Genomic DNA, 13,242 nt, shown 5'->3' with positions numbered 1-13,242 from the left:
GAAGAAAGCTTAGACTGCTAACAGCTGTCCTTTAGAAAAAGTTGCTCCCTCGGGGAGTATGCAATCCCATGGATGTTTGGCTAGGTTTGCCTAAATTAGGAAAGGTCCCGGCTTCGTTCCATGGGGCTACTGTAACAAAGTGCCACAAACTTGGGTGGCTTAAACAGCAGATATTCATCTCAGTTCTGGAGGTTTAGTCTCAGATCAAGCTGACAGGGTTGGTTCCTTCTAAGGTTTTAAGAATCTGTTGCACATAAATTAAAACGACTTTGAGCACTTGGTGCAATTCAACAGTCTGCAGTGCTTAGTAGTCCCATTCTCTAGTCCAGTGGTCGCCAATCTTTCGAACCTCACGGACCACCAGTGGTCTGCGGACCACCGGTTGGCGACCGCTGCAAGCATGTCAAACTCTAAGGCTAACACGGGCCAAATAAACAAGGTTTATGTGGGCCACAAAAAACAAAACCTTCAATTTTCATAGAAACGTAGGTTTATTTCTATAGAGACATGCTGAATACAAAGGGCTGAAATAAGTAATTGTTAACATAAAATAATAGAACATTTTAATAAAAATTAATATTTTCCTTGAACATTAACTTACCAGACACTGAATAACTGCACAAATTAATAAGCGTAATGCAAATAAACCTATTTTTTTGTTCTCCAAAAGTGAAATATTTCCTGTTGCACACACCAAACAAGTCAGTACAAGACTAATGATATGGCAATCGGCTGCTAAAATATTTCCTGCTAGTATTAGTGGAGAGAAATGGTGCGCCTGCACATAAGGGAAATGAATGAAACATGATTATAGTAATCAGTCATTAGCGAACATTGTAGTTCATTATTAATAACTAGAGGCCCAGTGCATGAAATTCATGCACGGGGCGGGAGGAGGGTACCCTCAGCGCAGCCTGCACCCTCTCCAATCCAGGACCCCTTGGAGGATGTCCGACTGCTGGTTTAGGCCCGATCCCCGGGATCGGGCCTAAACCAGCAGTCGGACATCCCTCTCACAATCCTGGACTGCTGGCTCCTAATCGCTCACCTGCCTGCCAACCTGATTGCCCCTAACGGCCCCCTGCTGCTGGCCAGGTCGCCCCCAACTGCCCCCTCCCTGCCGGCCTGGTCACTCCTAACTGCCCCCACACACACTGGCCTGGTCACCCCTTACTGCCCCCCCTGCCGGCCTGGTCGCCCCTAACTACCACCCCCTTGCTGGCCTGGTCCCTTTCACTTCCTCCCCTGCCAGCCTAATCGACCCCAACTGCCCCCCCGCCGGCCTCTTACTGCCCCCCCTGCCAGCCTGGTTGCCCCAAACTGCCCCCCCCCCCGCCGACCTGGTCACCCCCAACTGCCCCCCGCCAGCCTGGTCGCCCTTCATGGTCCCCCCGCCAACCTGGTCACCCCATGCAGCCTGCTGTTCAGTCATTTGGTCGTCCCTCACTAACCCCCCTGCTGGCCTGGTCATAGGCAGCTATCTTGTGAGGGCATGAGGGTTAATTTGCATATTACCTCTTTATTACATAGGATTATGTGTATCAGGATATTGTAAAAATTAAGTTACAAAATTTTCATTAAAATGTTTATTACATACTATTATGTTGGCTGGCCACAAAAATATTCATTGTGGGCCGCATGCAGCCCGTGGGCCTTAAGTTTGACATGCTTGATCTAGTCTATCCCTCTGGTGTTCAGTTCGCCTGCCACCCTAAACTTATTTGTATCTTGTCTGTGTCCACACAGATGCATCTGTTATGCACTTAACTTCTTTTAATTATTCAACCTGCATGGCTGATTTCTCACCTCCTTCAGGTCTTTTCTTCAGTGTCCCATCCTACACTATTTAAAATTGTAACCCTGTACCCTTACCACTCTTTCCTTTCTCAGTTTATTTTTCTCTGAACACTTACTTTATAACATACTAGGAGCCCAGAGCACAAATTTGTGCACCTTGAAAGGAACTGTGGGCCACAAGGCTGCAGTGGGCACAGCGGTGGGTCTTAGCTCATCCTCCGCACCCCCGCCCAGCCCCTCATGCCATGGCCCCTGGTCCCCTCTCTGCTCCCGCTGACACTGCTCCCACGCACTGACAGCACCAGCCCCACTCACACCCACTGACAGCGCGGAGCGATTGGGGCCGGCGCCAGCAGTGGGTGCAAGCAGTGGTTCTGGCGCTGGCAGCGGGTGCAAGAGGCAGCTGCCGGCCCTGATTGCCCCTCAGGAGCAGGGGGAGGTGGAGAAGCCCTGAGGAGTGATGGGGGCCGGCAGCCACCACTCACACCCACTGACAGAGCCAAGTGATCAGGACCAGCGCTGGAAGCCAGCAACGGGTGCAAGCAGTGGCTCCAGTGCTGGCTGCAGGTGCGAGTGGGGCCAGCGCTGGCAGTGGGTGCAAGTGGCAGCTCCAGTGCTGGCAGCAGGTGCGAGTGCCAGGTGGGACCGCGACGCAGGAGCAAAAAATTTTCAGTAACCACCAGAGGCTCACCCCAATGATAGCGACCGGCACCCTGCCTTGGTCTGGCGCCCCCACTCACCTGCTCCACCATCCCACCATGGCCGATGCCCACCATGTTCCACACACTCTGCCTAGTGGTCAGCGCATGTCATAGCGACCAGTTATTCGGTTGTTCAGTTGTTCTGGTTATTCCACCATTTGGTCTATTTGCATATTAGCCTTTTATTATATAGGATTATACTGTTTCTTCAATTATTTATTGTGTCTCCCTCAGTTTGAATGTAGGCTTATAAATATAAAAATATATCCTTAGCATCTAAAACTGGCACATAGTGAGTGCTAAATACACATTTGTTGAGTTGAATGAATCAAAATTCCCTCTCAGACCTCTGTGCCACTCTCTTCACTCAGATGAAAAGCCACACAGTCCTTTTCTCGAGGATCATCTCTTCCAGAGAAAACAAAGAATATAATTTCTCTACCTAAAAACACAAACACCCTTTTCATTGTGCTTAGCAGTTTGACTCCTTTTTATTCTAACCCTTCTAAAACCAAAAGACCAATGAACTCTTCTGCAAGAAGGATGGCTGACTTTTTCCAAAGATTACATTTTGTAGCCTCTGTCCCCTACTCCCTAAAATGAAGATGATTACAATTTTTCCAACAGTATTTCTTTACCCTTCTCCCTTTTGTTCTACTTCAGGGATTAGCAAACTACAGCCTACGGGCTAAACCCTGCCTGCCACTGCTGGATAAAAATAAGGTTTTATTGGAATACAGCCACACCCATTACTTGGAATGAAACAATACTGTGAAATAAAAACACAGTTTTTCACCGGATTTAACCATCTTCTAGGGGCCCAGAGGCCTCAGGTTAAAGATCTCTCCTCTGTGTACCTATAATTAAAGTTCAATGAGTCATAAGGGTAGGGCACTGTTAAAGATATTCTTAAATACATAAAAGAGACCACACACTGACATGAAGTACGTACAGTATAGTGGACTAGCAAGATTTATTTGCTCATTCAGTCATTATTATTCTAATGTTGACTGTATCTGAAATTACAACTTGTATATATAACATTGGTTTGCTAAGAAGAGTGGCAAAATAGACTTCTGTTTATATCCTATTGTATAATTTAATGGTTTTTGCCCTAGCTGGTTTGGCTCAGTGGATAGAGCACTGGCCTGAGGACTGAAGGGTCCCAGGTTAGATTCCAGTCAAGGGCACATGCCCAGGTTGCGGGCTCGATCCCCAGTGGGGGGGTGTGCAGGAGGCAGCCAATCAATGATTCTCTCTCATCATTGATGTTTCCATCTCTCTCCCCCTTTCCCTTCCTCTCTGAAATAAAAAAAGTATTTTTAAAAAAAAAAAATTTAATGGTTTTTAATAAGTCAATAAATGGTCATTTAAGTGCTTGCTTTCAACCATTTATCAGAATCTTCTGATATCTATAACTAAATTATTATACTTTTAACATAATCTTATGACCTTTACAAATTTCAAAGTGCTTTCCATATGTTTAATTTCATTCTATGCCCCCAATCAGAAATACCAATAACACATTTGAAAAATGTGAAAGCTCATGCAGTAGAGGGCACTCTTTATATAAAGACGGATAGAAAGGAATGTGCAAAGTAAAATATTTGCAATACACCAGGGGAACATACTGTTTATAGGGATCCAGAAAGTGACTACTTTGGGAAATAAAAGCTCCCTTCATGGGGAAACACGGACAAGATCATGAAGACTAGAGAGACAGATCTAAGTCTAACTTCACCCCTCTCTCTGGTTTCAAATCCTCTCCTATAAAAGAGAAATAATGCCATTTCACAGTTACTGTGATGGATGATGAAATGTGATCAAGTATATAAAATGCCTGGCCATGATACTGCATCTAGTTCCTTCCTCTTTTATAATGTGAATGATTGATTTTATATGTGACGACTTTTATACGTCACATTTTCTTTAAATAGAGTTCACCAATTGCTATGGATTGAATTGTGTCCTCCTAGAATTCATATGTTGAAACCTTAAACCCCAAAGTTATTATATCTGGGGATGAGGCTTTTAGGAAATAATTAAAGTTCAGTGAGTCATAAGGGTAGGGCCGTATTCCAACAGGACTGGTGGAAGAAGTAGGAGAGAGGAAGGGGAGGAAGGAGAGAAGAAGGAAGGAAAAGGGAGCAGCAGGAGGAGGAGGTGGGAAAAGGGAAGAAGGATAGATCTTTTTTCTTTCTCTTCCCATACTCTGGCACACAGAAGTCCTGTAAGCACACCTACTGTGCTGGCACCCCGATCTTAGACTTCCCAATCTCCAGAACTGTAAAAATAAATTTCTGTTATTTAAGCCACCCACAGTCTATGGTATTTTTGTAATGGCAGCCCAAATAGACTTATACACGCATAACTTTTTTCTCATCTAAATAAACAGAATATCGCAATTTAGAAGCGAGTAGGTAAGGATGTCATAAATAGGGCTATAAAATATTTTATTTTTCCAGTTCTCAGTGACATTTTAAATAATGTTCAAAATGTTATGCATTTAAATGTGAAGAGGTAGTAACCTGATTAATTTTCTACCTGTCCCTGAGAAATTACTAAATGTTTAAGGCTTAATATTAAAGCACTGATTCTCAGAAACTCATATATATTCTACAATTTTCAGGTAATTAAAAATAAAATAGGGCCCTGGCCAGGTGGCTCAGTTGATTAGAGCGTCATCCCAATATGCCAAGGATGTGGATTCTTTACAAGGTCAGAGCCCATACAAGAATTAACCAATGAATACATAAATAAGTAGAACAAATCCATGTTTCTAGCTCTCTCCTTTCCTTTCTCTCTAAAAACAGTTTTTTAATCAATCAATAAAAAATATATAGATATATTTAATACTACAGATAAAACCTTTTCAAAAACTTACATCTAATGACCATTTTATAAAACCTTTGAAAAAATAAGTGCATATCATTAAATGAGTTAATTTTCCAAATTATATTTCAGAGTTCCCACATAACCCAGTTTAATGCCTAATACATGGCTGAAACTCAACAAATATATTCTGAATGAACACTACAACCAATAGCCAAACACAAAATGCTCAATCTTGAAAGACAAATTTGTTTCAAGGAGAAAAGCATAGAATGAGAAAGAATTGTAAGTAGAATTCTAAACATTGAATTTCTAAAAATAATCATTTAAATTAACTTTCCTCAAGTAATAACAGTGAATTCCACATTTTTCTTTTGAAGAGACAACTGATAACATAAACCAAAAATCTACTTAACTAAATTTCTTATACCTATAAGCTTTTGGAATATCGTTACATCCATTCACTGAAATGTAGTTGTAACCACACAATTACAAATATCTCAGTTTTCACCCCTAAAAGGGTTAATAACCTGTCACTCATCCAACAAAATCAAAAAGTCCCTTGTTTGCTCTGAAAAATTCATGAAGGATGTCTTCTTTATAGATACACAATTAACTATGTAGAAAGAGAAGAAAAAGGGGACACCTCCTAAAATGTATTTACTCTAAATAAGAAAGCAAGTAAGATATGTACACATATAATACCTTAATAAAAAAAAAGGGGGGGGGGGAGAAAGCAAGTAAGATCGTACCCCTTTTTCTCCACACTAAACATAATTATTTTCAAAATGATACAATACAAAGGTTGTCAGCCTTATCTGTTTGCCCAAAGGAGATTATGAATTATCTCTTAAAAAATGGCAACAAGTGACATATATTCTAATAGAATTTAGATAACAAATGTAAAACAAAAGGCTATGAAACCAAATCACTTTTAATCATAATTAAGTTTGTGTTAGTCTTTATTAAAACAAAAAAAATCTCAGACACAGAATTACATGATATATACAAGAATATACAAAAAGAAAAGAAAAAAACAGTATATTTCTACTACGTTAGCACAGCAGAAATTTTAACTGGTTATTCTATCCAAAATCCAAATTTTTACATCCAGGACGTCACAGAGGTAACTTCCTTTTGTACCTAGAGAAAAAATAAGTCCATTTAATAAAAGACAATAAGGTTCATTTATGAATTGCCTAACAGTTCCACAATTCCAGTGTATTAAAATTCTACCTAAGACACATATATTGCCCTCTCGCAACCCAGGACCCCTTGGGGGATGTCAGACTGCTGGTTTCGGCCCAGTCCCTGCAGGCCAAGTCGAGGGACCGCATGAGTGCACGAATCCGTGCACCGGGCCTCTAGTATGCATGTAAGATCTTTAGTTAATCTCTTCCCACCCTCCCCCTCTCCCCTTCCCTCTGAGATTCATCAGTTTGTTCCATGTTTCCATGCTTGTGCGTTGAGCATCTGCCCCCTGGTGGTCAGTGTGCGTCATAGCTACCAGTCGAACGGTTACTTAGGCTTTTATATATAGAGATATAACAAAGAAATTAGCTGGAATATGCCTTATGTTTTAGAGATGAGAAAAATGGCAAGGTATAGGGACAGACCTTATAAAGTCTCAAACAGAGAGTTGAAGGTTTTCTGTACTGATTTCCATGTAAATTGAACATAAAATGTTCATAACTGCCACCCTGTTTTAATATACATATAATATTACTATAATGAAAGCTAATTGATAAATAGTTCAAATCTGAATTCTTCTACTCTATGAAACTGGCATTTCAATGCTATACCAAAACCTTAAAGAGCAGTTATTTCATCTGACCAAAGGGGTTAGTCAGAAAAATAAAAACAGTAAAAAATAATAACTTAAATCTTTGCTCTAACCTCAAAATCCTCAAGAGTTAATATAATGATAATTATCATCCTTTTTTAAAATTCAGCTGCTTCAAAAATACTCAAGTCTGACTTACACAGCATTCAGTGTTGCTGATGATAGCCTGGAGAACTTGGCCATTCTAGGTTGGGATTTCACCTCACCTTCCTCTGGAAAGACTCTATAGGGTATAGTGTCCCTTTCTGCTTTTAATTAGGAAGGAATGAAGTTAAGGCAAAGGCTATTCAGTTCCTGCCACCAAAATCCATTCTATGTTTGAGCACGTTGAATAAAGAAAACACAAAGATCTATTTGTTAAGGTTGTTCATTTTTAAAAGGATCATAGTCAAGGATTTTCTTAATTTTTATGGCCCTATTAAAATAAATGTCAGAGCATATGATTAATAGCAAAGAATAAAATTGCTGCTTTTTAGTTACCTTATTGAGCTCTGGAAACAGTTCTTGTATCACAATGTCCAATAAAACGTAAGTCAGCTAAAACACCAAAAAAAATTTTTAAGGCATTAGACAAACCCATAAAAATTGAGAAACACAAAATTCAGGGCTGTGGTTACTTCTAAATGGGAAGGCAGGGAATAGAACTGACAATATAAAACAAGCACAAAAGTAGCTTCAATAGTATCAATAATGCTCTATTTTTTAAAAATATATTTTGTATTGATTTCAGAGAGGAAAGGAGAGGGAGAGATAGAAACATCAATGATGACAATCATTGACTGGCTGCCTCCTGTATGCCCCCTACTGGGGATCAAGCCCACAACCTGGGCATGTGCCCTTCACCAAAATCGAACCCGGGACCCTTCAGTCTGCAGGCCAATGTTCTATCTGCTGAGCCAAACCGGCGAGGACGATAATGCTCTATTCTTAAGTCCAGTGTTAGATACTCATGTGTTCACATGAGGATATTTTATTATTATGCCTCATAATTCATTTTATGTTAGATATTTTATATGTAACAAAAATTTTAAAGAAAGAACAGGATACAAAATTGTAACTGTATTAAGATATCAATAGATATATATAGACTCTAAACATAAAAATATTAACTGTTGTTATTCTGTTATCTGAAAGATGAAATTCTTAATTTTTAAATTTTTATTTTATTTCATTAAATTACTGTGTATTCCAATTTTTCTACAGTGAATGTTTATTTTAAATCAAAACAAATCATGATAAAAAAAAACAACAGTAATCACCTAAAAAGTGTAGCACAAACAAAACACACTTTTTTCTATTTGAATGTTTGAATTATGCTGCCTCGATTTAGTATAGTGTCACTTCACAGTTAATAATATACCAGACCCCTACTGTGCCATTCACCAAACCCAGCCAACTCTAGTCAACCTGCTTTAATGAATTTTACCTGCTTGTTGAGAACTGGCTGCTGTAAGCCATCAAATAGAAGCCTGATGCTTTCATACTTGGCTTCTTCACCAATACACTTGACAATCACATCTAAACAAGAAAGCTACATGTGAAACAATTTTATATTATAAAGTGACTCATCATTAACTGGATCATAAAAGAAAATCTCCACCCTGTTTCCCGAATAGTATGCAAACACTAAATCAGAATTTTCTAAACCAGGGTTTCTGCAAGGGTTCTGTGGTCTGGTTGAGAAATGCAGTACCAGGTATCCTCCTTTTGGAGATTCATAATGCACAAAGCATACTGCAAGCATATGGAATGTAAAGAAATCTGTCTATACTATTAAGGGATAAAAGACAGTTTGAAAATAATACATATTGTATTATTCCATTCAGGGAAAACAAAATAAAATCCTAAAATTATGTCTATACATTTGTACATACACATGTAGAAACGCACAGAAAAATGTCTGTGAGAATTAACACCAACTGGTGCACATAGCTATTTCTGCACAGTGGGAAGAGGATGGCCCCTAGTTTTAATCTATATATTTCCATATTTGAATATCTTAATATCAGAAAAAAGTTTAATTTAATTTTTAACATACTAGTAGACTTTCCTAAATGAATATGACCACTTTGTTTCTGTACTATTTGCATAATTACTATTAACCGTCTCACAGAACAATCCTTTTAGGAAATGTTTAAACACTAATTTAGGATCCAGAAAGTGTCATGTGTCACTTATTACCAAAGAGTGTCAGTCCTCCTTATTAAAATCTCTGCTGAATGTTTTCCCCCAAACAGGAAAAGAAAATCATTTATAAGTAAACAAGTTGCTCAAATATTTGTCCCTTTCCCCCAATCATCATGGAACTCTTAATGCTGCTCATAGAAAATTCTGTTTATGTTTGTTTCTATGAGGTAAATCTAACCCTAAGAGGCAAAGGCCAAATTTAATTTACAAGATGCATAGCAGATCCTTGATATTTTTAAGCTATGTAAGTAATCCAATATGGGTTTTTAAGCTGTGTAAGTAATCCAATATGGATCCTCTAATTCACCAATACTAAATAGAATTTCCGAGTTAATATGCCTGGAGCATAACAGACAAAAATAAGTGATCCTTTCAGGTCCTTCAGGAGTCACTAAAAAATGAGGAGTAAAGGGCAACAGAATAACATGCTAAGCTTACTCACTAGCTAAACTACTCCTTCCCAAATGAAAGTCTTCAAGTAGATGTGATCCAAATTGTGCCTCAGCAAAATAACAAATTATTATATTCATTGGCTTTCCATGTTGTTCCTGAATAGCAAAACTGTTAAAACCATGAATGCTACATCATATTATGAAACAGGTAAGAAATTATTTCATCATTTACCTACGGAAGATTTACTCAAAAATAGCTTCCGTTCACTTTTATATTCAGACCAGGGATTTAACTTAATTGTCTTCACACAGAGCAGCAGAACTACTATTTGGGACTAACTTTTCAATGATGAGAATTCTGTAAGGTACAGTCCTAAGCCCTCTTGAATCTTACTCTGTATTTTCTCCCTAGGCATTATTATCCATCACACATGACTCCCATATCTCTATCCTAGTACCATTATTCCTCCAATTCCCAAACTTGGACAGCTAACCAAGGATCCTCTGCTTTGACCCCTTGACATTTCTTCCTTGTATTTCCCATCTCAGTAAGAGGTGACTACCATTCACTTACTTAGTGGCCTGAGCCTACCTCCTTTACGGGAGAGGTGATCATCCTCTCCCTTTGAGACACATGACTCTATTATCACATGTATGTTTTGACTGCATGTCTGTCTTCCTGCTAGACTTGAGCTATCCAAGTATACTTTTTTATCCCTTGCATTCTGCACAGTGTCTGGCACATGGAAGGTGTTCAATAAATTTGGAATGAATTTTTATTTTTTAATCATACACACTAGCATAGCTCTTCTCATGGTAGAGTGGACAGCAGGACTCCAACTGTCCCACAAATATGTCACTGATTACTCTGATTATAAGATATTATTAAAAGAATCTATTTGCATGCATGGAAATAGCCTTGTCTTAAAGTTCTTAGTTCTATCATCATAAAACCAAATTTTATTTAACAAATGAATTAATTTTAATTGGCCCTTATAACTATTTCTAAAATGAAAACTCAGGGTAAAAATTAGCTTTAATAATTACTATACATTTCACTTCAAAGTGGTGTCTATCTATATTAAACTACTTAAATATTATACCTGGAATGTAATTCATCATTTCGTCAAAAGTCTGTTTTGCTCGTTTTTGCTTGTCTTGGAGAGAGCGAGGTTCAGTGTTTTCACGGAATACAGCATCTAAAAAGAGAAAAATAAATATTTACTGGAATTTTCACTTATTTTACACAAAGTATTATTTCCTCATAGTAGAAAAACTAATAAACCAAATAAAAACAAGACTTCTCCCTCTTTTAGATCTGACTGAAATCATTAAGAGCACACAAAACATGAAACAAACACGAGAATACAAACCTCTGAGAAGTGTTATAAGTGAGACCAAACGGTGCTCCTGAAATAACTGTTCTAGTTTACAGTGAATATAGTAGTCAGTATACATTTCCAGGGTGTTTTTAAAGAGGATTCGAGTGCCCATTAAGAGATGATGAAGCCAGTCAGGAACTTGGAAAACTACTCGTCCTGAAAGGATCACATGGAATACTTCATTTAAGATATATATTTTGACATTTTCTGATATAAAAAACACAAATGGTCAATATTTTATTTGTTAACACTAGTAAATTTTAATATGTCCAAGGCAAATTTTATTGAATTCTTAAAAGAAAGTAATTTCAATTTTTAAAAATATTATAACAGGCAATACTTAAGAGCATTAATTTGCATCATATAAGAAATATAATTCATGAATGAAAAACAGATTTTAAAAGTAACCAAGTCCGTCTTACCTACATACATCAGGTAATCATAAACTCCTTCTACAGTCATCATCTCCATAAAGTAATTCTTATTTTGCTTTCTTTCTGTGTTCTCAGCACGGTTTGCATTATTCTTAAATAGGTCATTGAAAAGCTAAAGTAAAAGTTGAAATAATAAAGAGATAAGACTGATTAATGTGGAAAAAAAAACCAAGATACAAGGAATTATGAATGAGGAAATTCAACTAAACCTTAACCCTACTTACCCCAAACTATGTAAAAAGTGTCTATTCTCAATAATAATAATCAAATAGCAGATATTAAGGAACTAAAGAAAGTTAGACAGAAAAGATCAACAAAGCCAAAGGACAAAACCTTTGGCAAGGGGACATAACTGATGATGTCAGAGAAAATAAAAAAAAATATTATTGACAACTAATCATTAACAAAATTAAATCTAGTTGTAAAAAAATGTTCCTACGAACAAAACTCAAGGTCTTGATGACTTTACCAACAAATTATATCCATTATTTAAAAACCTAAAAATTCCAATAACTCTACCAGCTAAAAGAAAAAGGTTAATCTAACTCAATACCAAAACCCAACAAGGATAGGATAAACAAAAATGTAAACTTCCTAAACCCCAATAAAGGATATCTATGAAAAATGTACTATTTCATGATAAAACAATAAAATCACTCCCTTTATATAGCAGGTCCTAGTCATAATTGAAATAAAGCCTGCCATCATTTGCAGATAAGTTTGTAAATCTAAAAGCATTAATAAATTTATTACTAAACTTAATACAAGTCTTGCAAAATTACTGAATTAAAAATCAAAACACAAAAATCAACTCTATTTGTGTTACCAACAATAAAGTTATAATAACAACAAAAATGAAAGTGTTTTGGGAGAGAAGATGGTCCCCAGACTAGGCCCTACTCTGATACTAAACTGAGCTACTTACAGATAGGGAATATCTATTCCCAGTGCCTAACACTCAATAGTAGGCACACAATAAAATATTTGTTTAATGAATAGATAAGATCCTCTCTAATAAAAGAGTAATATGCAAATTAACCATCACTCTGCTACATAAGCCACACACCAGCCAAGCCACGCCCACCAGCCAATCAGGGTGAGTATGCAAATTAACCCCAACCAAGATGGCTACCAGAAGGGAGGCTTGGGTTTCCCCAGCAACAGAGGAAGCCAAGCTTTCCACACACTCTGGCGGGCCCAGGCCTCCACTCAAGGATACAAAGTTTTAATTATAAAAGGTAAACAAATCCAAACAGAAATGGCGGCAGCCACGGATGGAGCAGGAGGCTTGGCTCCGTTCCAGGCTACAAAGTTTCAATTGTAGAAGGTAAATAAATTCCAGATACCAGGGCCTCTGCTTGGGTCGCCAGAGGCGTGGCTGGCCTGCAAACCACCACAGGCCCCTCGCCCAGGCCTCTCCATGCCCCAAGGGAACCCCACCCTGATCCAGGACACCCTTCAGAGCAAACCAGCTGGTCCCCACCTGTGCACCAGGCCTCTATCCTATCTAATAAAAGAGTAATATGCAGATTGACCATCACTCCAACACACAAGATCAAGATAGCTGCCCCTGCCGAAACCGGTTTGGCTCAGTGGATAGAGCGTCAGCCTGTGGACTGAAAGGTCCCAGGTTCGATTCCACTCAAGGTGCATGTACCTTGGTTGCGGGCACGT

At 38.3% G+C, this 13,242-nt stretch overlaps 1 protein-coding gene across 2 annotated transcripts in view; it reads right to left on the bottom strand.

Annotated features, from left to right (window-relative positions):
• Positions 1–6,244: 6,244 nt before the first annotated feature.
• SNX14 (sorting nexin 14) overlaps positions 6,245–13,242 on the bottom strand; it is a 65,278-nt gene continuing 58,280 nt past the window's right edge. For both annotated transcript variants that reach the window (XM_079780529.1, XM_079780530.1), the window contains exons 23-28: positions 11,557–11,680; positions 11,126–11,290; positions 10,856–10,951; positions 8,600–8,691; positions 7,654–7,710; positions 6,245–6,473 (exon numbers count right to left, since the gene is read on the bottom strand). In XM_079780529.1, the coding sequence (XP_079636655.1) occupies positions 6,435–6,473; positions 7,654–7,710; positions 8,600–8,691; positions 10,856–10,951; positions 11,126–11,290; positions 11,557–11,680 (573 nt within the window). In that variant the 3' untranslated portion in view covers positions 6,245–6,434. The remainder of the gene's footprint in view (positions 6,474–7,653; positions 7,711–8,599; positions 8,692–10,855; positions 10,952–11,125; positions 11,291–11,556; positions 11,681–13,242) is intronic.

Source organism: Cnephaeus nilssonii (genome assembly GCF_951640355.1).
Source record: "Cnephaeus nilssonii genome assembly, chromosome: 9".
Taxonomy (NCBI): Eukaryota; Metazoa; Chordata; class Mammalia; order Chiroptera; family Vespertilionidae; genus Cnephaeus; species Cnephaeus nilssonii.
This window is presented reverse-complemented; position numbering and strand designations above follow the sequence as displayed.